The 25,430-nt window shown below is 46.2% G+C and overlaps 1 protein-coding gene across 3 annotated transcripts in view; it reads left to right on the forward strand.

Annotated features, from left to right (window-relative positions):
* CALN1 (calneuron 1) overlaps positions 1-25,430 on the forward strand; it is a 483,009-nt gene that overhangs the window by 112,849 nt on the left and 344,730 nt on the right. For 2 of the 3 annotated variants that reach the window (XM_040973780.1, XM_040973779.1), the window contains exon 2: positions 13,428-13,552. In XM_040973780.1, coding sequence (XP_040829714.1) covers positions 13,435-13,552 — 118 coding nt within the window. In that variant the 5' untranslated portion in view covers positions 13,428-13,434. The remainder of the gene's footprint in view (positions 1-13,427; positions 13,553-25,430) is intronic. The other variant, XM_040973778.1, reaches the window with a different exon arrangement.

The following is a 25,430-nucleotide window of genomic DNA, read 5'->3' on the forward strand; positions in this document are numbered from 1 at the left end:
TCATATTAAATCTGAGACAACAAGCAAGAGGTTTTACTAGAAGGTCATGCCAGTCAAGCAGGCCCTAGTGGGCTCCAAGATACCAGCAGAGCTGGCATTTCATGGGATTCCCCTGTGCCCTTCATCAGTGACTTTGAGTTTGGACCCTGATGAATCCACCCAATTGGACACAAGTTGGCCAAAAAGTTGAAAAACTTCAAAAAGACTAACATGTAAATCTCTATGCATGCTCATGCGTGATGAAAGCTACCCTAAACTTTTGAAATGAGATGGAGAATGACTGCAGACAGCTTCTGGAACACGGCAAGTGTGGGACTTACAATGGTGTGAAGTTCTTAAACGCGCTGTCAGGCAAAGGAGAGCCTCATCCTTGCAGCCATCCGCGAGCAGGTGATCCACACTTTCTGATCTTTTTCTAAAATGGCAGGATGCTGTTGGCCATTCACACCGAAAGGTGACATTTTAGCCCAGATTGAGGAAATAATTGCTTTTCTAGGGGAAACTCGTGTTACAGAAAGCATTTTTGAAAATGCTTCCTTTTGGAAGTGTTTCAACCATTATGTGACTTTTTTTTTTTTTCTGTAAGAGAGATGAGAAGTATCTATGAGCTGGGATGTGTGAAGTTAAAGAGCTCTGGAAACAGAATTTTGTAACTGAGGAACCTGCAGCTGAGAAGATCAAGTGTTTTCTAGACCTAGTGGTTAAAAATATGAAGGTGTGACTGATTTCAGTTGACATCAGGGCAGAGAGAAATTTACCAGCCAAATGCTAGTAAAACCTTGGGCATGCTCTGTCACATGGAATTGCAGAATGAATATCATGATTTAGTAAACAGCCAATGAGATGTTTCCCTCTACACATTGGTTCAATGTCTTTTTTGCAGGTGTATTGTTTTGGTTATGGCAGACATTCACATCAAGTGTGGAAATAAACCCAACCTAAAGCCACGGCTTTAAGCCCCATATAGCCAAGTGTTAAGATTTTCGATAGACATGAGTATCATTAAATTGCATTGCCTTTAAAAAACAAATCTAATTTCTGTCTTTGGAGGATAAAAAATCACTTAACCGATATTTTAGAATTTATTAGTCTAGCTTTGCACACAGAATTCTATTTCAGAATGTTGTCTGCTTATATTTTCTCTGTTTGCTTTAAGAAACATGTCGGAGATTTATCTGCCTTATTCCAATTGTTGGGAAGACTGTCTCGATTTATCTGCTTTTAAATTCATTCCTTTCATTATGCCTTTTCCTCCTGTTTTCTGAATTTATTTTCTTGTTATTTTCTGAGAAGTGAACATGGAAGACTTCATTAACTTTTATGTTTTTCTCATTCAGCTAATGAAACATTTAAATATTTTATCTAAATACTGTTTTGCTACACAGCATGATTTTTTGTAAATATTGTTTCCATTTCTGCTATTGTCAAGATAGCTAGTAATTCTCATTTAATTGTTGAACTATGAAATTTTTAAGAGCATGTACAAGGTATTTCAGCTTTTGTTTGTATAATATTGGCTTTGGTTATTATTTACACGTACGTTCAACAATTGCAGACCTTGCTTTTAGAAATATCTGAACCGATGGTCTTATATTTGTGAATTTTCTTTTTTTTTTAAAGATTTATTTTTATTATTTTTTCATTGGAAAAGCGGATATACAGAGAGGAGAGACAGAGAGGAAGATCTTCTGTCCGATGATTCACTCCCCAAGTGAGCACAACGGGCCGATACTAAGCTGATCCGAAGCCAGGAGCCTCTTCTGGGTCTCCCACGCGGGTGCAGGGTCCCAAAGCTTTGGGCCATCTGCGACTGCTTTCCCAGGCCACAGGCAGGGAGCTGGAAGGGAAGTGGAGCTGCCGGGATTAGAACCGGCGCCCATATGGGATCCCGGGCGTGCAAGGCGAGGACTTAACCACTTGCGCCACCGTGCCGGGCCCTATTTGTGAATTTTCTATAAATGTTTCTTACCCATTTGATAGCTGATCTTTGGGGATTATTGTAACCTGTCCCCTCTCCCGCCCCAATACACACACAGAGAAAGATTCTTCTTAAGTGGAGATGCCTGTTCTTGGACCTGCACTCCAACTTTGGGATGCTGGGATTGCCAGGAGATGCTTAACCCATTGTGCCACAGTGGCTGTCCTTAATTCTAAAGAATAAGACAGCAACAAGTGGAGGTGGAATCCTAATTGTGGCCACCTTCCTTCCGTGTCTCAGGAAGTCGAGTCACACTTTGTTCCTGCAGGTTAACCTGCATTTCCTACCGGGAGACCCAGAGCAGTTTCTCCTTATCTTTGAAACTCACAAAGGCCACCGGAACCTCTAGCTCTGGCAGTGCGGGTCACTGAGGACTCTATTTCTGATGTAAACAGAAATGCTCTATAAGATTCAACAAAATGTTCATATTTGGCACTATCGGTCGACTGCCTGCTTGCCTCTTTCTGTGCCTCAAACTGTGGTTCCAGGTTCCCACTCATAGACTTACGACTGCATTGCCCAAAGGGAGGCCCCAGTGGGAGATACAGGGGCAGAGAGGCTGTGGTAGTTGTTTCCATCTCTATCTGCTTTGGACGAAGGTCTCCAGGAGTGGTCCCTTCTCCTTAGTGGTTCCTGTTCTGGATCTTGGCAGAGGAAAGCCCTTTGTTCTACGGTTACAGTACCTTCTAGGCAACCCATCTTCAAGACGTTCCGCCTATGTCTGTCCAGTTTAGCTCTGGTGACATTTCTTCCATTGCTAACCCGTGCTAGCCATCCTCATTTTGGCTTCCCAATCCTCCCAACATTGTAGGAACGGATTGATTTATTTGAAAGGCAGTGTCACACAGAGAGAAGGAAAGACAGAGAAAGAGAGTTCTTGCATCTGTGCGGATTTAGTCCCCAAGTACCTGTGATTTCCAGGGCTAGGCAAGGTTGAAACCCAGTCAGGAGATTCAGCCAGCTCTCCCGCATGGGTGCAGAGGCCCAAGCACTTGGGCTCCCTTCTGCTGCTTTCCCAAGCACATTAGTAGGGAACTGAATCAGAGGTGGAGCAGCTGGGACTAGAATGAGATGCTGGAGCTGCAGATCCTGACTTTGTCTACTGCACCAGCCCCAGTGATTGGGGTTTTAATGTTCACACAGGCAGGATGCAAGAGCAGGTGCCATAGCTAGACACCCCTTTGGTTATGGGCAGCATGCTTCTGTTGCTCTGTGTGTGTGTGTGTGGTGGTGGTGGTGCTGGAACTTGAGGCCTGTGGGAGGAAGTCGAGTCATGAGAATAGAACACTCATGCATGAGGTCAGTGCCTTTGGAAGGGACACAGAGAGCAGAGCTGTCCGTGACAATAGATGGAACAGGAGGAGTCCTCACTGAGAACCCAAACATGCTGGCTGGCTGGCAGCCGGATTCTGGCTTTCCAGCGTCCGGGATAAATCAGTGTTTGTTGTTTACACCACCTGTTTCTGACACGCTATTAGAGCTATTCAGGTTCACTAAGAGAGCTTCCCAGACATGGAACCCAGCCTCCATCTGCTCCCTGGCCCAGCACAGAGGCAGTGATTTGTACCCAGAGCAACACACAAAAGTGTAAGCTTCTATTAACATATCAGAGCTCCAAGTGCTGAGCCATCTCTGACACAGGAGAGAGTGATACATTTATTTTCATAAATGTGCGTGGGGGAGGTGATTGTGACTGTGCCACCGGACTCTTTAATCACAACAACTTTGAAAACTCTGCATTACAGAAAAATCTGTCAGCCGTCAGCATCCAGATCCTCCTCGCCAGCCTTGTCTGTAATGTCCTTGTCTGGGGTGGGGACAGCCAGCCAGCTCGGACCTGTGGAGGCTGCTCCTCCTGTGATGTATAAGCCCCCACTGTGTTCCCTTTAACAAACCACTTCTTTCTGCTGTTTCCATTTCAAAAATCAAAGCAAACATATATTCAACGACAGCACACAAACAAACCAACAAACAAAATTCAAAGCTGGTTCCCCGGGGGCTGTTTCTCCCAGATACACCCTGCAGGCTCAAAAGGAAGATTTCATATGAAACTGAGGTTCCAATGGTGAGAGGCCCGCTACAACCTTTGCCAAGGTCACGGATCTTCGTGCACTTGGAATTCCGAAGGGGAAGGCAGTACCTGCTGAAAACACCGATTCTTCCCCCAGAAAATGTCACAAGGACAGACCACACCAGGGAGCAGTTTAGCACTAGGAAAAGACACCAGAGTCAAAGGAGAGGATTAGTGCCTTAATAAATGTAGCACATAAAAATCACACTTGGAGAGAAATGGGAAATGAGACCGTCAAAATGATTAAAGGGGAAGGAGAAAAAAATTATAATGCAAGATTCATACTCAGTGACAAGAAAGAAACAGACTTATACAAGCCCCAGTTAAACTGCGAGGAATGGTAACACACAGTTATGTCTCTCAGACAGCTGGTGGAATAGTCAGGACTGGGTCAGGTTGAAGTCAGGAACAGGAATCCCGTACTAGTATCCCACATGGGCAGCAGGTGTATAACAACTTGAGTTGTCTTATGTCGCCTTCCCAGATGCGTTAGCAGGAATTGCAGGTCAAAAGTAGAATACTGGACAAGACTGAAGCTGGGGCCAGAACTCCATCCAGGACTCTCCGCATGGATGGCAGGGATTCAAGAACTTGTGGGAATCATTTGCAGGTTCCCAAACACATCAACAGGAAGCTGGATTACAAATAGAATAGCGAGCAATTAAACCATACCTTGGTATGGAATTCATATGCCATTTGTGACTAATTTAGCACATTGATATTTATGATGATAACATTGTGTACCCTGAGCTGGGGCACTGCTACCATCTTTATTCATGTATGTGTTCAATGATATGTTGAAATCCTGAAATTAGCCCCTGTGGGAATACGAAGTCCACACACATGGGAAAACGCTGCAGTTAAGAAATGTTGATGTTTAGAATTGAGATGACAAATGTTTAGTAGTGTATCACTGTATTCATCTCACTTCTTTGGATAGACTTTGTGCAAGTGTTTTTGAATATTGGAGTTAATTCTCATTCAGAACCCTAGCAGCGGGTGTGTCTGGAAATCACAGCTATTAATTAGCTCCCCAACTTCTTCAGTCAGATGCAATATGAATGAATGTTGAGTGACCCAAATAATAATATCTGGCTTGAGTGAACAGATCCTATGTATGTCTAATGAAGGTTTACAAAATAGCAAAGAGTTTTGGAGACAGAATCTATCCAACAATACATGGCATAGAATTGTCTAGAATGGGTAAACACTTGTACATCAAACAACAAGTGTACAACAAACAAGTGTACATCAGCAACAAAAATATCCTGGGAGTACTGAGACAATTTATTTGTAAGTCTCTATTGATTTAAGTTAGATTCTAAGTTTGGTTGAAATAAAGATTTGCCCCCCCGCAAAAGGCTTAGACAGATTGTCATTTATGACTACTTTATGAAACAATAACTGAATTTTTTTTCCTAAAAATTGGGGGAAGTTATGTGTTGCAGTGAGTCAAGCTTGCATCGCTTATCTGATCAGAGTGCCTGGAACTGAGCCTTGTCCTAGGTGCCCATTCGGCTTCTTGTGAATGTACACACTGGGAAGCAGCTGATAAAGTTTCAAGTGCTTAGGTCTCTATTACCCATGTGGGAAACCCAGATGGAGTTCCTGGCTTGTGGTTGAGCCTGGTTGGCCCAGTCCTGACTGTTACGTGTGTGTGTGTGTGTGTGTGTGTGTGAGAGAGAGAGAGAGAGAGAGAGAGAGAGAGAGAGAGAGAGAAATTGCAGATAAAGGATTCTTTCCTCTCCGCCTTCGTAATTGTGTCCCTCAAATAAATAGGAAGAACTAGGTAAACTTTAACAAAAAAGAATTAAACTTGGAATATACGAGTAGTGTGCAGGAATGCAGGATCAACAGATAAAATTGATTAATTTGTTTTAAAAAAAAAGCCCAGATATTGTAAGAGACAAGAATAACAACAAGACCACAATAACCACTAATTTGAAAGAAGGGAGTTAAAGCTAAAACTGAGCTGAAATATTATACAATAATAACACGACAGAAGAACTCAATGTAGAAATGATAAGCCAACAGGCACAGGTGAAAAACATAATTATAGAAGAATAAATGAGAAGTGCTAAGAGTCTTGTAATGTGATGTTTAACCAGCAATCAGGGAAATCCGGTTAGGACAAATGAAACCATCTGATGGCACCAAGTTTTGGTAAGACCTTCTTGTGAACTGCCATGTCATCGCTCCGTCTTAGTTCTAAAGCTGATTTTCCAGTGCCCACCAACCCAGGTCAGTGTCTTGACTCCAACAATTGGACCTCTAAGTCAATATCACCCAGTCTGCTCCTCATTCCTGACTCTCTGCCTCTCTGTGGTAATAATTAGTAGCTCTTATGTTAGACTATAGGTTCAGGGGGTAATTTGATGTTCAGCAATAGATAACAAATCCAATTCCTTTAGAGAGTAATTTGATGAAATCCAGTGAAAATGGGGATTCTTAAACTCAACAGCTCAGTAATGCTCTGTCTCAGTGGGAAGTCCAGGGAAATTCCCACAGATATCTACAAAGATACACATGAGGGTATTCACAGCAGGCTCCTTTTCCATCAACTAGTTAATGGATAAATAACTTGCAATGTGTTTATACAGTGGAATGTTATCAAGCAGTTAACAATGAATTTACTAGGTATATAGGAGTGCATTTGCATGAATCCTCAGACTCTCATTTAGGGTGAAAAGTGCAAGTGGCAAAAACTATGAAAGATATGATATTGTCTATATAAATTTACAGATAGTTATGCTATAGTCTGTGTGCAGTTGTATCGAAACATGACAGATTGAAAAAGAAACTGAATATTACAGTCCATGTCTACAAAAGAGTTGTCACTGTGGAGTGTGGGAGGGTGAGGGATAGAACAGGTGGGTGGGATTTTAGTGTAATGTATATCCATATATATACATTTATAATATTAAAAGGCATCTAGGAAAATGGGGCAAATCATTAGCATGCATAAGTGGTAAGAACTCTGGATGCATTGTTCATTAGTAAAATTTCTCCTTTTTGCAAAAAATTATTTTCATTCATATCAATTTTCATGCTGTTCTTATTTAGGGAATTTTTAAAATTTTGTTTACAAAAGGTTGTACTTTTCCCAAATCAGCTTGCGTCTCAGCATTTTGTCTTCATGCCTTCCTAACTTTGATGTTTTTCTTGTACGCTTACATCTTGAAACACCGTGTCCGTGTTGTCCTCTGACGTCTTCCTTGACAATGAGCTTTTGCTATGCTTTTGGGGGCGTGCCTCCTTTCACAGTGTGGAATTTCTACAGTGTGGATCCACAGCCTGGATCCCCGTGTTCGTGGTTTCTGCTTACTCATTCTTGTCTGATTTGAGATCCATCCAGACTGTATGTTTGCCAGTTGGCACGTCCCTGCAGAGTTTAACAAGCGAACAAAACTGATGTCTAAGTGCTCAGCCAAGTGCCCAGCGTCTAGCTGGCATCCATCGAAGGGATCTTGGTTGGAGTGAGACGGGGTCTTCTTGTTCTCAAAGTGTAGTTCTAGGATTGGAAGAGGAAGTCTTCGGTTTAGAGTTACCTGGGGCTTCCTGCAGCTCTTCCTTAACCAAAAGCAACCAAGCAAAGTTGCAGTGCCCAAAATCTTCTCTTCCTAGGTCCCCCTCTCATGGACACCCATGGTTTGTGGCTGATTTCACAGCTCATGTAAGATGATTGTTGTAGTGGGGGCAGACTTGGTCTCTGATTGTTGCTCTCGCTTCCTGTTTTGCAGTGTGATCTCCTATTGGTTCTTGCTTGTCCTCCCAGTGTGAGCTGATCCTCTACTGGGCTCTCACCAACAGCTGTCCAATCTTGGCTTTTAAATCTCCAACTGCATGAGTTACATAAACCTCTTTTCTTCATTAGTAGCCTGCCTCAGGCGCTTCAGTCACTTGCTCCTAAACTGCAAGGGCTCACCTTCTGTATGATGGTTAGAGTAGAGGGATTTCTATCCAGTCCACAGAAGATGCCACGTATCCCCTAAGCCATCAACTGATGTCTTCCAACCTCTCTCAGAAGTCCATCCCAGACCTCCAGCAAGTTGTAGGCTCTTCAAAAAACCTTAAGGGGAGGCTAGTGCAGTGGTGCAGCTAGTTAAAACTGCTGCCTGTATCAGTATCCCAGATTAGAGTCCTGGTTTCAGTTCTGTCTGCTCTGCTTCCCATTCAGCTTCCTGCCAGGGCTCCTAGGAAGGTAGCAGATGATGGCTTAAGTACCTAGGCCCTTGCCACCCCTGTAGAAGACCAGATTAAAGTTCTGGGCTCCAGTCTCTGGCTTGGCTCAACCCTAAATGTTGTGGCCATGGGAAGAATGAACCCTCCTTCTTTCTGTCACTTTGCCTTTTAGGGGAATAAATAGCTAAGTGCATCTTTAAAAAATCTGAGGGGCATATTAAAGTGCATTTATCAAAGCATTTTATTCCTCTCCCTGCTCCCCCGCCGCCATGGAGTCCATTGTCAAAATTCTGTGTATCTTAAAGTACTTTAAAGCAATGCTTTCTTCAACTATTTGCAAAGAAGGCTGATTTTAAACTTTAAATTTACACATGTGCATATTGATAATTTTACATAATATAGCCGGAAAGAATTTGGGGAAGGAAACATAAAAGTTAAAACAGTCAAAAAGAATACAGAAAAATTAAGCCTATAGGTCCAATGCTTAGAGGATGGAACAGTGTTATACATTGCTATAGAATTGCAATGATTTCTTCCAGCATGAAGTTTCTAGTTCTTGACTCGAGCTTGTCCTGGACTTGGCTGTTAACAAATCGCATGGGAAAATGCCTGCTTTAGAAAGAACAACACGTGGATTTTTGGATGTGAAGGCCTGAGGATTGGGGGTGGGGGCTGTGGTGCGGGCTGCCGTTCACATGTAAGCAGGAGAAGGTCGAAGGCATAGCTCAAGGACGGGCAGAGAGCACGAGGTCCCCTTTACCTCTCGATTTCATTCTGTTCCGGCATCCTTGAGAATGGAAGGCTACTCACCCCACTTGGGAAGGACGACCTGCTTGGCTCAACCCATCAAGTTGAAGATGCTTCTCAAGCATGATTCTCTCCTCTGGATGAGAAACACACCCAGAGGAATGGTTAGCCATGTACCCTGTCGTGCGGTCCAGTCACGTTGAAGCATAACATGGACCGTCCCAGGAGGGCTTCATCTTTACGCAGCATTTGAGTGTGGCTTTGCAGCTAGCTGCCTCCTCTGTCAAGAGACCAACGTCCCTCTTGCCTGACAACAGGGACCACCTCCCTTGCTTCTGATTTCCCAACACCTGCTCAGAAATGTGACCCTGGAATCCAGGAAAGAGCCTCGTCTGCTGCTCCAGTGCTTCCTACCCCAGGTGTCTCCTCCATGTGACACAGCCAGTGCTTATAGACACCACTCAGTGCTGGAAGCTTCCTTGGGTGCTGTGCCTTCAGCCTGGCCTCTTGCAGCGTCTTCATACTCCAGCCATCTTCTCCCCGAAGCTTGCCCTCTGCCGGCTCCTCGTGACCTTCTTGTATGATCTAGAATGCTTGGCTTCCAAACTGATATATCCTTGACTTGCTTTTTGTCTCTGCAAAGCCTTCCTAGGGTCCCAACCAAACACTTACTGAGCCTGTGCCTGGTGCCAAGTTCAGCACTTTCCATATCTGGCCTTAATTAATGTTTACAACAGTAAAATTTGTTCTGTTTCAAAAAACTACAACGTCACTGAAAAAGGAAACTGGGTGCATAGAGGTTGAATTATTTAAATATCTCATAAGGGTGGAGGAGCCCAGATTCAAATCTGACACTGGATTTAACCAGAAAGTTCGGATCGTTAAACCATACTGCTTGTCTTACTTCTTGCCACTATAAGAAAGTACCGTAATGAGGGAGCAATTTCTGAGCCACAAGAATTTGTGGCTTGCAGGTCAGCAGATCTGGTGTCCAGCGGGGGCTGCTGTCCGCTTGCTCGTGGTGCCTCGATGTTGTGACTTCACAAGGCAGAAAAGCAGAAAGGCCAGCTGCTTGGCTGATTTCCCTTGCCTAATGGTGCAGCACCATTCATGAGAGCGCTGGCGTACGAGCCTCAGACAATAGCCTTGTCTTACGTAAAGTGTAAGGGGATTGTTCACATGGTGTATGGTCACAGAAGTATTTCCCAAATGAGTTAAGTTGCTGTTGAAAATGTTTATCTTTCTTCGCTTCCTATGTAGAGGTGTACGGTGGGCTTTTGTTACAGGACAGAGTTTGTCCTGGTGGATGAACTTGCTTTTCCTTACCCAAGGAAAGCATTTGAAAGCTCGGGTTTCCCCAGCGGTTTGGAGTGAAATTTTTAGGCTTTAATTGCACAGCTGTTTTTAGCTTACTTGCAATAACGTCGCTCCCTTTCTTGAACATGACTTTATTTATCCATGTAGATGCTTCAGTGGTGTGTGTTTTCTTTCCCACTAGATGTGGAGCTTTCTGGATGCAGAGACTGAATGAACTAAATGCGTACCTAATTTTGTAAGCTGCTTTTTTGGGAAGCAAATGATGTTGTTCTATCAAGTGGGATTCAGTTTCCTATGCAAAATACTCAGCATCCATTCTGTGGCTGAGCCTGGGGTGTGGGTTGGTGCGTTTGCTTGTGTGTGACCTCATTCCGGTGGCTGTGTAGAAGCCAGGTCAAAGGTGGTGAGGGCAAGACATTGAAGAAATGCCGAACAACCAGAGTGTGCTAGAACGAAGGGAGTGATGTGACCGCCTGTACTGACCTTGGTACATTTCACTCCAGGGAACAGCTTTGGCTATGACCAGGACAGGTTGACGTGTCATCTCCCTGACCTGGGGCATTGTCAGCCCACATGAAAGTGACTATGGCAACGCTCCCAGGAAGTCAGAGTTTTTTTTTTTTTTTTTAAAGAAGGGGAGGGTGGTTCTACCTCGCATATCTGATTCTCCCTAGTAACTTGTGGAAATGAACTGGGAGAAAAGAGGAGATAGATGGCTGTGGGATGTTTCCCCCAGGGTTAGATTCCTTTTTTTTTTTTTTTAAGATTTATTTATATATTTTTTATTGGAAAGGCGGATATACAGAGAGGAGAGACAGAGAGGAAGGTCTTCCGTCCTATGATTCACTCCCCAAGTGAGCACAACGGCCTATACTATGCCGATCTGAAGCCAGGAGCCTCTTCCGGATCTCCCACGCGTGTGCAGGGTCCCAAGGCTTTGGGCCGTCCTCAACTGCTTTCCCAGGCCACAGGCAGGGAGCTGGATGGGAAGTGGAGCTGCCGGGACTAGAACCGGCGTGCATATGGGATCCCGGGCGTGCAAGGCGAGGACCTTAACCACTGCGCCATCTAACCCCTAGCAGGGTTAAATTCTTGTTGTCTGTTTGTCAGGATAGATTTAGGGAAGTCTGACTTAGAGGTAGCTGAAGATGTGCCCCTCGCCATTGGCAGGTGCACACATCTTCTGGCATTGTGCCCTTTATGATGGGACTGAGGCTGTACCTTTGTTAGCCATGGAAGGAAGGCAGGCCTCTGCAGAGGCTGAGCCACTCAGCTTTCACCTCTGCTGTGGGCCTCTTTTTGCTTTTCAAGGGCCAGCACATTTGTGAGACGTCCCAGTTCTTATGACGGCAAAAGCACCTTTCGTAGGGAAGATGGGGAAATCTGGCAGTGTGGCCTATTTTGTGGGAAGATAATGAATTCCCTTTTAGACATCTTAGTTCTGAAATGAGGGGTTTGACATCTGGGTGGAAATGGCCGGTTCTCAGCTGACGCTGCTCCATGGACTGACACTCGGGATGGCCGAGCTCTGGAATTGGTTCTCTCACTCAGCCCCTCTGGGTTCTTGGTCCAGTCCTTGAACTTCTCGAAGTCCCTTTGGGTGATGTCTGAGATGGCGACCCTTGGCCCACAGTGGAAGATACCAGTGTGCCCTAGACTCAGACGGGATAGCATCCTGCTCAGTTGCCACTTAGTGGTGTCCCAGGGCAAAGATGACAGCATCCCAGCTCCCTGGTACTTGTCAGGTCTAACATAGCAGAAACAGGGCAGGGTGCTTTCTTTTGAGTATTTTTTGTAGATGCGCGTGGTCTGGCAGAGAGCAGAATGTGTGTGTCCTGAACAGCTCTTGTCAGAGAGACTAGCATTCCATTGGCTGGGTTGTCACCTTGTCATTGAGGACTGCATAAAGAGCCTCTTGGGCCACTCCAGCTAGCTTTACGGCTGCCAATCTTTGTGCCCAAAATTGACTCTGTAAACGACTCACAGAGGGAGTGATGGGTGGGTGGGAAGAGAGCTCAGGAGTCATTTGTTCCTCCCAGAATCCCTGACCAGGAAACCCTCAGCCTCTACTTGAGTGCCCCCAGTGATGGGGAGATCAGCCCTTCTAAGAGTCTTCCGGTTGGCCTGGCAGGAACGTTGCCATGAAGGTGTCCTGAACCTGCTCCTCTTCACCCCCTCTCTGCTCCAGGCCAGTCAGTCTGCATTCTGCTCAGGGATTCCTCAGCCTCAGCCTCCTTTGCAGATCGTGATGTGTTATCAGAACTGAGGACAGGGCTGAAAAAGTCAGGATGGAGCTGTGTTCTCTGCGCCTGTCTGTGCTTGCTCTTCCATTGTCCATAGTCTCTCTCTTTCTCTCTCTCTTTTCCTCCCTCTCTCTCTCTCCCTCCCTCTTTTTCTGTTTCATCTGAACCCAGAGACTGTCCCTTGGGGGACATTCTAAGTCCCAGGTGTATTATCTGAGAATTTGTTAGTCTCAGATAACACAATGCTTTAATTTCCTGCAATAGCGCCACCTGCTGCTTGGTTCTGGGATGCCTTAAGTGTCCATGGCCGCCTTGCAGGTGCCGCGGCTGTCTCAGAACTTGTGCTTGTCAGCCACTTGGGCAAGCTGTGTCTGCATCTCAGGCTCCACGGCCACTGTGTGTTCTTGCTTAGAGCCATAGACATTGCCTGCCATCATAGACTGGGCTTTGTGGTACGAACACCTGCTTCACATGAAGCCAGGTGAGATGCGTGGGTGTCCAACATCCAAGTCTTGGGTGGCCCGACATTTCTATGTGCAGTTCTTGAGCAAGAATGTCTCAAGCCCAGCAAGGAGCCATAGGTGCTTCCTGTTTGTAGAAAGGGACGATTGGACGATGATGGGATAGGCTATGGTTCATACGAGCGTCATGAGCGTCGTAGTTCTGATTCATAATGAAGTGGGGGCCATGAAGGAAGAGGTAGACCCGAGATCCTCTGGGACTTGCTCAGGCCACTGGGATCCTAGGAATGTTCTGATTTGTTTTTCCCTCCAGAATGGTTTCCTGATCCTTAGCAGAGTACTGTCCACCTGTGAGTCATGGATGTACTCTAAAACGGGAATGAATGGTGAGTGACGCTGTCTTTATTCTCCTCTTCCTCTGGGCCCAGGGAGAAGATGCCCTTCCACCATGTGACCGCCGGCTTGCTGTACAAGGGGAATTATCTCAACCGATCTCTCTCTGCTGGCAGCGACAGTGAGCAGCTGGCCAACATCTCTGTGGAGGAGCTGGACGGTAAGGTGGCCACCTTGCCTGGGAGGGAGCATCCCCTGGGGAGGCCTTCCTGACTGCTGACAAGCGAATGGAAAAGCACCAGACTGCTGTCGGTCCATTAGCAGTTGCTGCAACTCCATCCGTGGAGCGAGAGGGCTCCAATCCAGAGACTGGATGGCTTCTTTGCATGGGATGGGGCCCTCAGCCACAAAATCCCTGGTCAACATTTTATCGTCCTTGGATGCAGGCTGGGCGGGTAGCCTTCACTGCTCAAAATGTTCCATTTAGGAAGCCCTCATTACCGATGCAGGATTGTCTCCTTCGTTTATTGCCATTTTCAATGGGGTCCAGGTGCAGGGGAGGTGAGAGCCTTGACTGATGGCTGTCTCTTGAATTGTGGCCATGGTGCTTTGAGTGCCGACCGGTTCAGAATCATCTGGAAGCTGTGTTTTTGGAGGGGAGGGATGGTAATTGTTTTTCAGAATTTTTGGTTTAAAAAAAAAAAACCAGACATATTGTGATGGTATGTGTTTCTGGGGCACCATGGGATGTTTCAGTCCGTGAATACATTACATAAGGAGTTATTTGAATATCCGACCCTGGACCTGGCACCATTTCCTCTTCCTCGCAGCTCAGGAAATTCGTGCCAGTCCAGCTGTCCACCAATGGGGCATTTCACCTGAGAATCCCAGCCCCAATCTCCCAGTCCCATCCCCAATTCCGCCCACTTACCAGTCATTCTTAGGCAATCACCTGTGACAGTCTCAGGCACCAATCCCCTGGGGCCTGCCCTCAATCCCTCCCAATCCCCGCCCCCACACCTTTCAGACTCACCTGAGTGATGAAAAGGCCCCCAGGTGCAGCTCTCTCTCTCTCTCTTTCTTCCCCTTCCTCCTCCCCCCACCTCACTTTTGTGCTGCTCTCCCACCGTCTCCATCCCCTTTTTGCCCTGCTGGAATAAGCCTCCTGAGATGCCTCATTGCGTCTGGTGTTTTTGGCTCACGGTAAAGAACCAGGCTGTGGGAATTAGCTGCGCGTAATAATGTAAAATCTAGAACTCTTTTTAAAATAACACATTCTATAGTGTCCATTCAGAGTAGCTATCATTGTCCTTTCAAAAATTCGATACTTCTTTATGGTAAGTGCACGCCAAATCCTACCTTTGAGATGGTTTGTTCTTAACAGAGAAATACACGTAACCTTTAGCCACCCCACTGTACAACAGAACCCCAGTGCTGCTTCTGTGTAGCAGGCTGTACACTGTGACCTTCAGTCCACCTTTCTCCTCCCCAGCCGTGATATTCATGACCTTGACTCCTTTGTGACGCAGGACCACCTGCTGAGACCAAACTAGACTCCCTCTCTCACTGTTTTTCCAGTGTGAAGTTTACATTTATTTTGCAAAGTGGACAAGTCAGGATGACTCCAGGCAGCCAACACATTTGCTATTAAGCATCAAGGATCCGAAGAGGTGTGCTTTGGATGTGCACATCAGGGAGCCTTGCTGTACTCACCAGGGAAAGGTGAGGGAGACTCCCAGCTGGACCAGTAAAGCCCAATTTGCTTCCCAGTGGGCAGGAGTTGGATGACGGTGGAGGACAAGCCAGGCCTTCGAGTGGCTTCTCTTTAAATTGTGCTTTCTGTTTGCGTGGTTAGTTATCTAAAATTGTTCAAAATTTATTAGTATTATTTTATTGTAAAGGGAAAGCAAGAGAGAGAGAGAGCTATCTTACATTTACCGGCTTCTTCTTAAGTTTCTGCAACAGCCAAGGTTGGGCCTGACTTCACTCTCCAGCCAGGAACACAACCTTCATCTCCATGTGAATGGCAGACATTCCATGGCTGGAGCCATCCTCCCCCTCCTCCCCCTGCTCGCTCTAGGTGCACAGCAGGAGAAAGCTACAATTGAGGGAGGAGTGGGGATTCAACTCAGGCACTTTGGTATGCTAGATGGGCATCCCAAAGTGGAGTTTTAACTGCTGTATAGAACCTCTTCCGGCATGCTTATTTCAGTGCTCAGCGACTGTCACAGTAAAATGGCAGAGGCTGAAGGCCATGGTGGGACTCTTGTAGGGTTTTTGACCCTGAGTACGGCAGCAACCTCAATTCTTGTCTCGCAGGAAAGAATTTTCGTGCGGACAGTTTAGTTTTAAAGCAAGATTTATTAGAAAAGTGAGAAAGGAGACTCCCGTCTTAGTGACAGGATGGGGCTCTGAGATAGAAAGGACCCTTATCCCCTGCCATAGTGGCAGGAGGAAAAGGACCCTTATCCCCTGCCATGGTGGCCTGACAAAAAGCAAGAAATCCTTATCAATGGTGGAGAAAGCATCTTTTAAAGATTTACCTCAAAGATGTTTCTCCATAAACAAAGAAAATTTCTGGTTTCCATGGTACCTGGCCCTGGGACAAAAGGCCAGAAAGGTGTCACTGGCCAACTTCCTTGGTCCCTTTCTAATGATAAAGAGGCCAGTGTGAAGCCCTCCCCCTTTGGCAATGGCTGGAGACAGAATGGGCGGTGCTTCAGGCGGGGAATTGATATGTTAATGTCACCCTTGTCTCTTGGGGGAAGCATTCCTGATAAGATATGCACTTGTCTCGGGAGAGACATGCTCTGGTGAATCTAAGACATGGTGGGGAAAATACCCCTTTATATTTGAGAAAAAATGATGACTTGGGGACCCAGAATCCCCTAACTGCCTACTACCCAATCTAACTCCTCACACAGGACTGGACAGTGAGTGACTGGGGACCAGAGAGGAGTGGGACTCCCAGGACACAGATGTGGCAAGTACTTGCTTGCTGCTGCTCAAAGTGCGGCGGCCGTTGTGTTAGCCAAGCACAGGAGGCTCACCTAGGTTCGGGTGGCTCGTTCTGATGACTGCAAGATCATGCGGCAACTTTGGTATCTGGTGAGGGTCTGCTCCTTGCTTTACAGGAGGCGTCTCACACAATGGGAGTGACCGGCAGGTTGCACTGGGCTTCATTCGAAGAGCTAATTCCACAGGTGGAGCAGAGCCCCGAAAGGATGTGCTCTGATGAATGCTGTCCTGGGGGTGGTGGTACACAGATGTGGAGTGCACCTCTGCTTGCATTTCTTAAGAGTAAGTTTCTTGCGTAGGAGTTGCTAGTTTGCAAGAAGAGCTGGGTACCTCTCGTGTGAGACCCATTGAGTCGTCATGGACATGAGAATTGGGCAGCAGCTTTGGTCAGCTCTGTGGGAGAAAGATTATTAACCAGAGGCAGTTTGGAAATTGACTGGCCTCTTCATAAAAAATTCTTTTATTTTGGTAATCTTTACACAGTTGATTAGGGCATTAAGGGTCACGGGCTACAGCAAAGTGGGTAAGACCACTGTTTCCACGTTATTATTATTATTATTGGTATCCGGGGTAAGGGAAGAGATAAAGGGAAAGGCCCCACCCAGCCTTCCACCCATCCTAGGTCCCTGATGTGGGGCATGCTCCGAGGGTCCTGCTCAAGCAGTTTTGATAGTTCAACAATTTGAATTGCTGCCAACCTTGCTGCTCCAAGTGCAATGAAATCTCTTTAGAATTCACTGGCTGACATAGTCTCTTTGTGGTTGGGGTTTTGAGATCAGCAGCTCAGTTGGAGGGATCCTCAGAGTAGCTTCATCTGAGGTGATCCCATACCTGATTCTCGTGTGCATTTGTCAGCACAGGGCATAGTCCGTCGCCCCAATCAGCTTATGCCTATGCTGGTGGTTGCAATTGCTGGGTCAGTTCTGTTTCCATTCATATCTTCCATACAAACCAATGGGTGTTGCAGTCCAGCCCGATCCTGCCCACTTGATACTTGGCCCTCATGCAAACCAATGGGAGCTGCAGCCTAGTTGGGGCGACTCCCCATAACCCCCACCAGGCCTGCCCCCTACCCTGGTTCCCATGTTTGCCAGTATATACCATAGACTTGTTCAGTCTGTCCCACATCCCTTTATCCCTGGATGTCCCTAGTCGGCAATTACATACCCTATAAACCTTAGAGCTCGCTACATGATGGCCAGCACGAAGAGCCTTACGCCCAAAGCCTAGGACTCTCTTACCGTGCGTCCTTGGGTCAAGTCCCAGGCATCGGGTCCGACCCGGCTTTGTTACTCTCCACTAGCAGGTTGCCGCCATTGCAGAGGGCTTGGAAATGGACTGGCTCTCCACTTTGCTCTCATCCCTCTTAACTTCTCCTTGAATACTCCGGAAGCGATTTCTCAGGCACTTGTTGCAGCAAAACCTTTCTCTCTGTTAGATCATGGCCTTGATAGTGCAATGGTTGGGAGTCGCTGCTGGTTGCATGGCTTTGCAAGAGGGACTGCATGCTGCAATTTGGGCCCCTAGTTCCCGGACAGGCTGGAGCCTGGCTGAGATGCTGCTTCGCATTGGCAGATGAGCAGTGTCCACCCAGCCCCTACTCAGGATTCCTGATGGACAGAAGCCTGTACTTTATGGCTTGAGCTTGGCTGGGAAAGATGATGTGTTTGTCCTTCACGAGGCAATCCAGCCTCCCAGCTGCAGAGCACCATTTATTTCCTGAGAGAAGATTCATTTTCCTGCCTCCTTTATTTTTTATTTTTTTTTTGCCAAGGTGAACACTGAGTTATCACTGCTCTTATTTTATTACCTGCAGCTTGGAGCTCCAGGTGGGTCAGTGCAGATGTGTGCTGAGTTTAGAGCAGGCAGGCAGGCAGGCAGGCAGGCAGGACCTTGAATCCCGCCAGCCAGTATCAGTTCAGATAGCCATGTGTGGGTGCTGGGGCAAGCTAACTCTGAAGATCGTGACTTGCTTACTTCCCAAGGGCTGCCTTACACTAAGCAGCCCTTAGTGCTCATGGCTGCTCGTATCTTCAGAGGACAGGTGGCATGGCATGGGGAAGTGAAGTATTGGCAATAAAAGGACATTGCAGCATCTTGTAGGAATAGGCAATAGTTGAGTACCATCCTCTTTTGTTCTTCTGCCCCGTTTCCTCCCCTTCGCACCTGTGTGCAGCAGCTGCAGCATCCTGTTTGTGGTGACCACAGGGCCAGCATCCCTGATCACTGGATGGCCACTTAGGCTGCTGTTCCACTCCTAGGATGTCTCTGTTCTTCTCTTCAGAAGCTCCGGAGGGCATCTTGCAAAGTTGTGTGGCATTGGCCGCAGCGAAGCTGCAGATACATCCAGTAAATAAAAACCACAAGACTTAGACTGACAGAGGTGTTCGTTCCTTTGTTCATTCCCTTCCATCCATTCATGAAAGGATGCTTACCCAAATACTTCCAGGTAGAGGAGAAAAGCAAGTAATATTCATTGCCCTCCTCAAGGAGCTTACCATCGACCCAGGAACATCATGAAATACAAAGTTTATTAGCAGGATCTTGTACATTTAGAGCACATCTGGTGGACTTTTGTTGGATGTATTGGTTAGGAATTTTTTTAAAAGTAGTTTTCTCAGTACTATTTGTTGAATCATTTTGTGTGTGTGTGACTTTTAAATTGAACTCATTTCAGAGCTGGTGTTGTGTGCGATAGCAAATTAAGCCACCACCTGTGAGTCCAGCATCCCAGATGGAAGGGCTGGTACAAGTCCTGGCTACTCCACCTCTGATCCAGGTCCTGGCTACTGGGACTGGGACCAGGTCAAGTCCTTGGCCTTCTGCCTCCACCTGAGAGACCTGGATGGAGTTCTGGGTTTCTGCCGTCAACCTGAGGCCGTTGCAGTCATTTGAGGAGTGAACTAGCAGACGGGTGCTCTCCCCTCTCTTTCTGTCTCTTCCCCTCTGTAACTCTACCTTACAAATAAACCTCTTGAAATTTGATACATTTCTATCTGAAGGTCATTCATTTAGATTAATACAATGTCCCATTACACAGAAGCATAAATCAATTTGTTTTCCCTTTGTAATCTTTCCTTCAAGTCTTTGCTTTTATTTGAAAGGCAGAGAGAGAGAGAGAGAGATCTTCCATTCACAGTTTCCTTCCCAAGTACCTGCAACTGCTAGGAAAGGGTCAGGCCAGATCCGGGACCTTGGAGTTCAATGCAGGTCTCCCGGGTGGGTGGCAATGATCCAAACACCCTGAGTCCTCACTTGATTCCTCCCTTGGGATTGGAAAAAGAGCTAGGACTCCAACTGAGGTGCTGTAAGAGCAACTGGATATTCGAGGGGATGTCCCAAACATTGCACCCAACACCCGCCCCCATTTTATTCTTGGTGGGTGTTACAGTTGTTGCAAGTTGGAAATGCCCAACCCACTCCCGACTCATCAGCCTCCACTTTTGTTGCTTTGTGTCTCCTTCTTTCTGTTTCCCAAGCCCATCTTCAACTTTCCTTCCTGACCCCGTGGAGAACAACTTGTCCACAGTTTATGACTCTATCTTTATCGTCATTGGTTATCATAAAACTCTTCTTTTCCAAGTCTTCTTGAAGATGATCTTTTTGTTTTTTTGCGTGACATGATATTTTACTATGGCCCATTTAAGTTTTTCCCACTTTTGTCTTGGTAGAGCCAGTATTTGTCGCTATATAAGAGTTATAAAGAGTCTTTACAACCTTTTCCACTTTGTCCTGGAATGGGATACTATTTCTGTTCTACAGGCCTAGCCAGGCAGAGAATGTGCCAGCCAGTTTCTGGAAGATACTCGCATAGTCTACAGTTACAAGACAAAGATGGGATTTGGATCATGCCAACCATGGGCTTTGCTTCCCGGGCCACATAATTGCCTTCTTCGTTTGCTCTTATCTCTCCTTCTCTCTACCCTATTCCCTGACTAGTGTGTGCCATCTACTCATCCCAGGGACATTCTGATCCTCCCTCCTCCTCACATACTCTCTGGGATAGGACACAGCAACTCATGGCTGTGGCTGCTCTCAGAGTTGTGTTGTCCAGGTGAGATGCTCAGATGGTAAAAGCCAGGAAGAGAATGCCTTGAAAGCACTTGCTGTGAAACAGGGAGTTGCTGCTGGATTTGCTGACTGAAGGAGCCATTGAACCCCCCGGTGATGGGTCTTTATTCCATGGCTCCCACTGAGATTCCAAGGGTGGGGTGGAAATGGCATTTTTTCAGTGTTACCAGTGTTGACGCAAACAAAAATCACCCTCAGCTTTGGACAAGTCTGCAGGTCTCAAAATTAATGTTTCTAGGAAGAGAAATAGATTTGAGGCCACATCTTGATTTGGGGATGAGGTGTGTCAGCCTGCCACCCTTCTGGGCTGGAGCCCCATTTTGGTTGTTGGCCAACTTCCTTCAGATTATTCCAGAGACACTGATGGAGTAGTTCAGGGGCCCCTTGCTTGCCCACTGGACATGATACTGTGGACTTCTCTGTAGTGTTTGGCCCTGTGGTCCACATCCTTGCTGCTGCAGTTTATCACTACTTTGGAGAATTGTGTTGCTGCCAGGATCTCCACCTGCTCTCTTTCCACCTCTTTGTTGATTGGCACAGTTGTTGTGGAGCCTGAATCCTCTGTTTGCCTCTTACCCAATCCATTCTTGTGGCATCAGTTTTCCTGTCTCATCCCTGGTGCCTATGCTCTGAGAGCCTCCACGTATGTGAAGGGACTTTAAAAAGTCTGAAGGAAGACAGAAGTAAAAAAATAAGGTCATTGTGATGCAAACAATTTTGACATTCGTGTATGGTTTGTTCATAGGGCATATTTCCCCCTAACTGTTTGAAAAGTCCTTCTGAATGTCCAGTCCTGCCTCCAGCCCCCACTGGAAGTGTCCCACAAGTCCCTTCAACTCCAGAAATGAATCAAGCTGTACACATTTTGCTTATTCTATAAAATGCCCCTCTGGAATTTTTCTTCGCAAATTCATCACATGGTACAAAGCCAGGAACCTGGAATCACCAGTGGTTCTTCTGTTTCTATTGCTCTCGCTGCAGTCCTGAAGCTCTTGACCTCTCAAGCTATTTTCCTGACCACGCTGCTGATGTCTGGGGCTGATTCTCCACTTCCCAGAAAACTCTTCACTGGAAGTGTACCTCTTTGAGCCTCATTCATGATGCCACCCACATGTCGATTCAGTTCCGTGTTATTAGAGGGTTTCTACTGACTGTGCATTGGATTAGGTTGGTCATCTGCTCATAATTTTGTTCTTATGTATTTATTCAAAGATTTCTTTAATCTTAATTTTCTTTTAAATCTACAGGGATTTTGGGAGATGCATTTACTGCTTATGTATTCATCTAGTTTTGAATGCTTTAGGACGTTTTCTTTCTCTTTTGCCCTTGCTTGTTGTACTAGTATGCATACACACACACCCACAAACACACACACACACACACACACACACACAAAACTGTTTTTCGGTTCTAGAATTTTCTTTAGTTCTTATTTATAATTGCATTTCCCTGCTGAGATACACTGCCTGCCTATTCGTTGAGCCAGGAGTTTTCTTTAGTTCTTTGATCATGCTTTCCTACATTTATAATAGTTCTTTGGAGTCTTTCTATGTAAAATACATTTAGTGTTATGGCCATCTTAGGGGGGGTACCTTTGCTTTTCAAGACCATGGTTCTTATTTCTTCACATGTCTGTTAATATTTGACTCCACTGTGCCTTGCGGGTGCTATCTTATAGCAACTGTATCATCTGTTATCCTTCTCCAAAGAATGCTAATTTTCATCTTACGTAATTAGATAATTGGCTTGCCCCTTAAGGTTGTATTACTTTAGTTTTAGGTTTCTTTAGGACAATCTGTAGACACCCCAAGTGTGTGTTTGCTACTGCCAAGGTGTAGTGTTTCAGGGTCTCAGCTGCTTTCCTGGAGTTGCAGAGAGAATGGGAGACACAGAGTGGGAGATCTTCCATTGCTGGTTCCCTCACCCAGATGGTGAAAAAGGACTAGAACGAAAGCCAGGGACCCGGAGATTCTTCCAGGTCTCCCACGTGGGTCCAGGGGCCCAAGCGCTTGCAGCATCCACGGCTGCTTTTCCCTTGCTGAAGTATTAATGAGGTATTTAAAAGTCTCTTACAGCTTCTGGAGTCCTCATATCTGTTTTCTCTTCCCAGCTTCTTAGGAATTGCTTGCTGGTGACTGTGGTTCAGTTTGAACTTGCGTGTGAATACACTAGCCTCTAATCCACTGCTCGTAGAAGATTCACACACACGGTTCTGGTACCTCTATGTTTGCGTAGTTTTTTGTTTGTTTCCTAGGGCCTGAGACAGTATACATTGTGATTGAAAAATTTTTCTTGGGCAAGGAGCTCCCCGGGTATGTCTCCTTCTCCCTGCAGCTGTGATTCTGTGTTGCTTATTATCTCCTGCCGGAAAACAGTGGCTTCCCATGTTTGCTCCATTTTATACGTAGTGGGAAGGTTATTCTTGTGCATTTAACGTTGTCATACCCAGAAGCCCATTATTGATTTTATTATTTTCTCTTAAGCTAGTTACATTTTCAGCCGTTTCAGCCCTTCATCCTCTAACGCTTTGCTTCTGGCTGTAATGTTTACATGGGCAGGTGTAGCAGTGCCGGTGATGGCTACCTAGTGTAACACATGGAGCCTGGATGAACTGGGGCCCTCCCCTGTGTGTGTTTCAGCTCCCCGCAGACCTCCTTTCCTCCTGCCTAGGATGTCTTGCTTTCTTGTCTCTGTGCAGGCTGCTTCTGTCAGAAAGATTCCTGGCCTACCAGGAAAATATCTATTGCCCTTTTCAGTTACAGTCCTGTCATCATCATCATCATCATCATCATCATCATCATCATCAAAGCTAAAGGTTTGGGCTTACTACGTGCCAGGATGTGTTCCAAGTACTTTGTACGAGTTAACTCATGCGGTCCTTATAAGAGTCCCATCATGCAGGTGCCTCATTTTGGCAAATGTGAAAAACATTGAGAAGTGAGATAACCTTGACCAAGGTCACCTAACTAGCGTGTTTTTTTTTTTTTTTGAAAGTGGGATTCAACGTGCCACCTGATTTCAGAGCCCAGGCTGCTTTTCCATGTATTGCCTTGCTAGACTAGACCCTTCGTGCCTTCCCTGCCCCCATCATGTACTACCATATACATCACTGCCAGCATGATGACACATGGGTGAGAGCCTGGCTGATTAATCCAACTTTCAGTGGGTGGAGAGATATTTTTAAAGCTCCGTGTGAGCCCTGTGTGCTCCTCACTGAGCGCAGAGGTGCACCGCAGCCGAGGCAGGGCCAGGCTTGGGTGTGAGCGCATGGAAGAGGAGGGGTGACACCTGTTTAGGGGTCTCAAAGGCCATCCCCACCTCCTCCCGCCGGGTCCCTCCTCTACCTGCTTGTGGAGGTCCCCCTCTCTCCTTTTGGTTTCCTGCACTTTTGCAGGTTGATTGAAGGATCCCAGCCAGAGGCACAATCTATTTGCCTTTTTTGGAGACACTTCTCTCTCCAGAGAGGGTTTTAAGGAGGCAGTAACCTTCCCGGCTGCAGGAGAGAAAACTCACAGTTGTTATTGGCGAGGGTTGATGGCTCCAAGTTCTCCCTTCCAGAGGAAACTGATGAAACCTACCCAGTGAAGAGCATCCTCCCGACATGAGTGGGAGTAGCCAGTATGCAGCGCTCTGCCTCTAGGCTTGGGATTAGCTTTACAACTTGTCTTTATCTACCTGGGTAAGCTGCCTCTTAGGGTCTTGACCTGCCTTTGAGCCTTGAGGGAGAAGCCTTTTTAAGGAAACTTGAGACATTTTATGAGCAGAGGGCAGCAGGCATTTCTCTGAAGGTGGCTGCCTCAAGGGTTCACTCCTTGAAAGGGGTGTTTACTTCAATCTTCTTGTTGTTGCCTGTGTTTTATCCTGAAAATGCATTCTACCAGCTTCCAGAAGAGCCAGAGACCTCAGGGGATAAAAAGGGGAAAAACAACCTGCCTGAGCAATCAGTGTAGAAATAGTAAAAATCTGGGCTCAGCGCCGGAAGCTTAGTGGCTAAATCCTTGCCTCACATGCACGGGGATCCCATATAGGTACTGGTGCATGACCTGTCTTTACTGCTTCTCATCCAGCTCCCTGCTTATGGCCTGGGAAAGCACTAGAAGATGCCCCAAATGCTTGAGACCCTATACCCCTATGTGAGAGACCTCGAAGAAGCCCCTGGCTTCTGGCTTCTGGCGATTGGCTCAGCTCTAACCATAGCAGCTTGAACCAGCAGATGCAAGATATTTCTCGTTTCTCCTCTCTGCAGATCTACCTTTCCAATAAAAGAAAAACCTGAATAAGTCTTTAGAGTAAAAGAAGTAGTGAAAGTCTGCACACGAAAAGAAAGTAGCTCCTTAAACAATAGTTACTGTAAGTGAGCATTGTTTAGCTCTAAGCTTCCATTTAGTTGAAGCAAAAGGTGACATGAGTAACATTATTCACACGACGGCCTTAAATCGTCCTAATGGAACTGTTATTTTAAATAGGGAGCTTTTGATCACTAATCAGTGCTTCATATCACGGCTGGCATTGGGAAATAGAACATGAAGCTGCGATACTGGCTTCCCCTGTCAAGTGCTGGCTGCTCAGGTGCTGCTCCAGCTTCCTGCTAATGCACCTGGGAAAGCAGCCAGCGATGCCCGTGATCTTGGTTCCCTGCCGGCCACCTGGGGAGGGGATGCGCATGGAGTTTGTTGGCTTCTGAATTTAGCCAATGAACCACGTGGCTGCAGCTCTGTTGTAGCCATTCCGGAAGTAAACCAGCAAGGGGAAGTCCACTCTCTTCCTCTTTAAGGTTCAAATTCTTTGAGCCTTATCTCACTCAAATTTTGGACAATTTTAAAATCTATTTCCACTGGTAACAGTGGCTGGACAGAAAAAAAAGAATTCTCCGTGAGGGGAGTGTGCTTGTATTAGAGATGACTGGGAGCTAGGGGTGGTTATTCTGACTATCCCCTGTGAACGTGTTTCTCTGTTTCGGAGAACCCTGCTTGCAATAGCAGGCAGAGGTGGTTGTCTTGGAAAGGAAG

Source organism: Ochotona curzoniae, unplaced genomic scaffold (assembly GCF_017591425.1).
Source record: "Ochotona curzoniae isolate NIBS_2020 unplaced genomic scaffold, NIBS_Ocur_1.0 contig_2321, whole genome shotgun sequence".
In the NCBI taxonomy this organism is placed as follows: Eukaryota; Metazoa; Chordata; class Mammalia; order Lagomorpha; family Ochotonidae; genus Ochotona; species Ochotona curzoniae.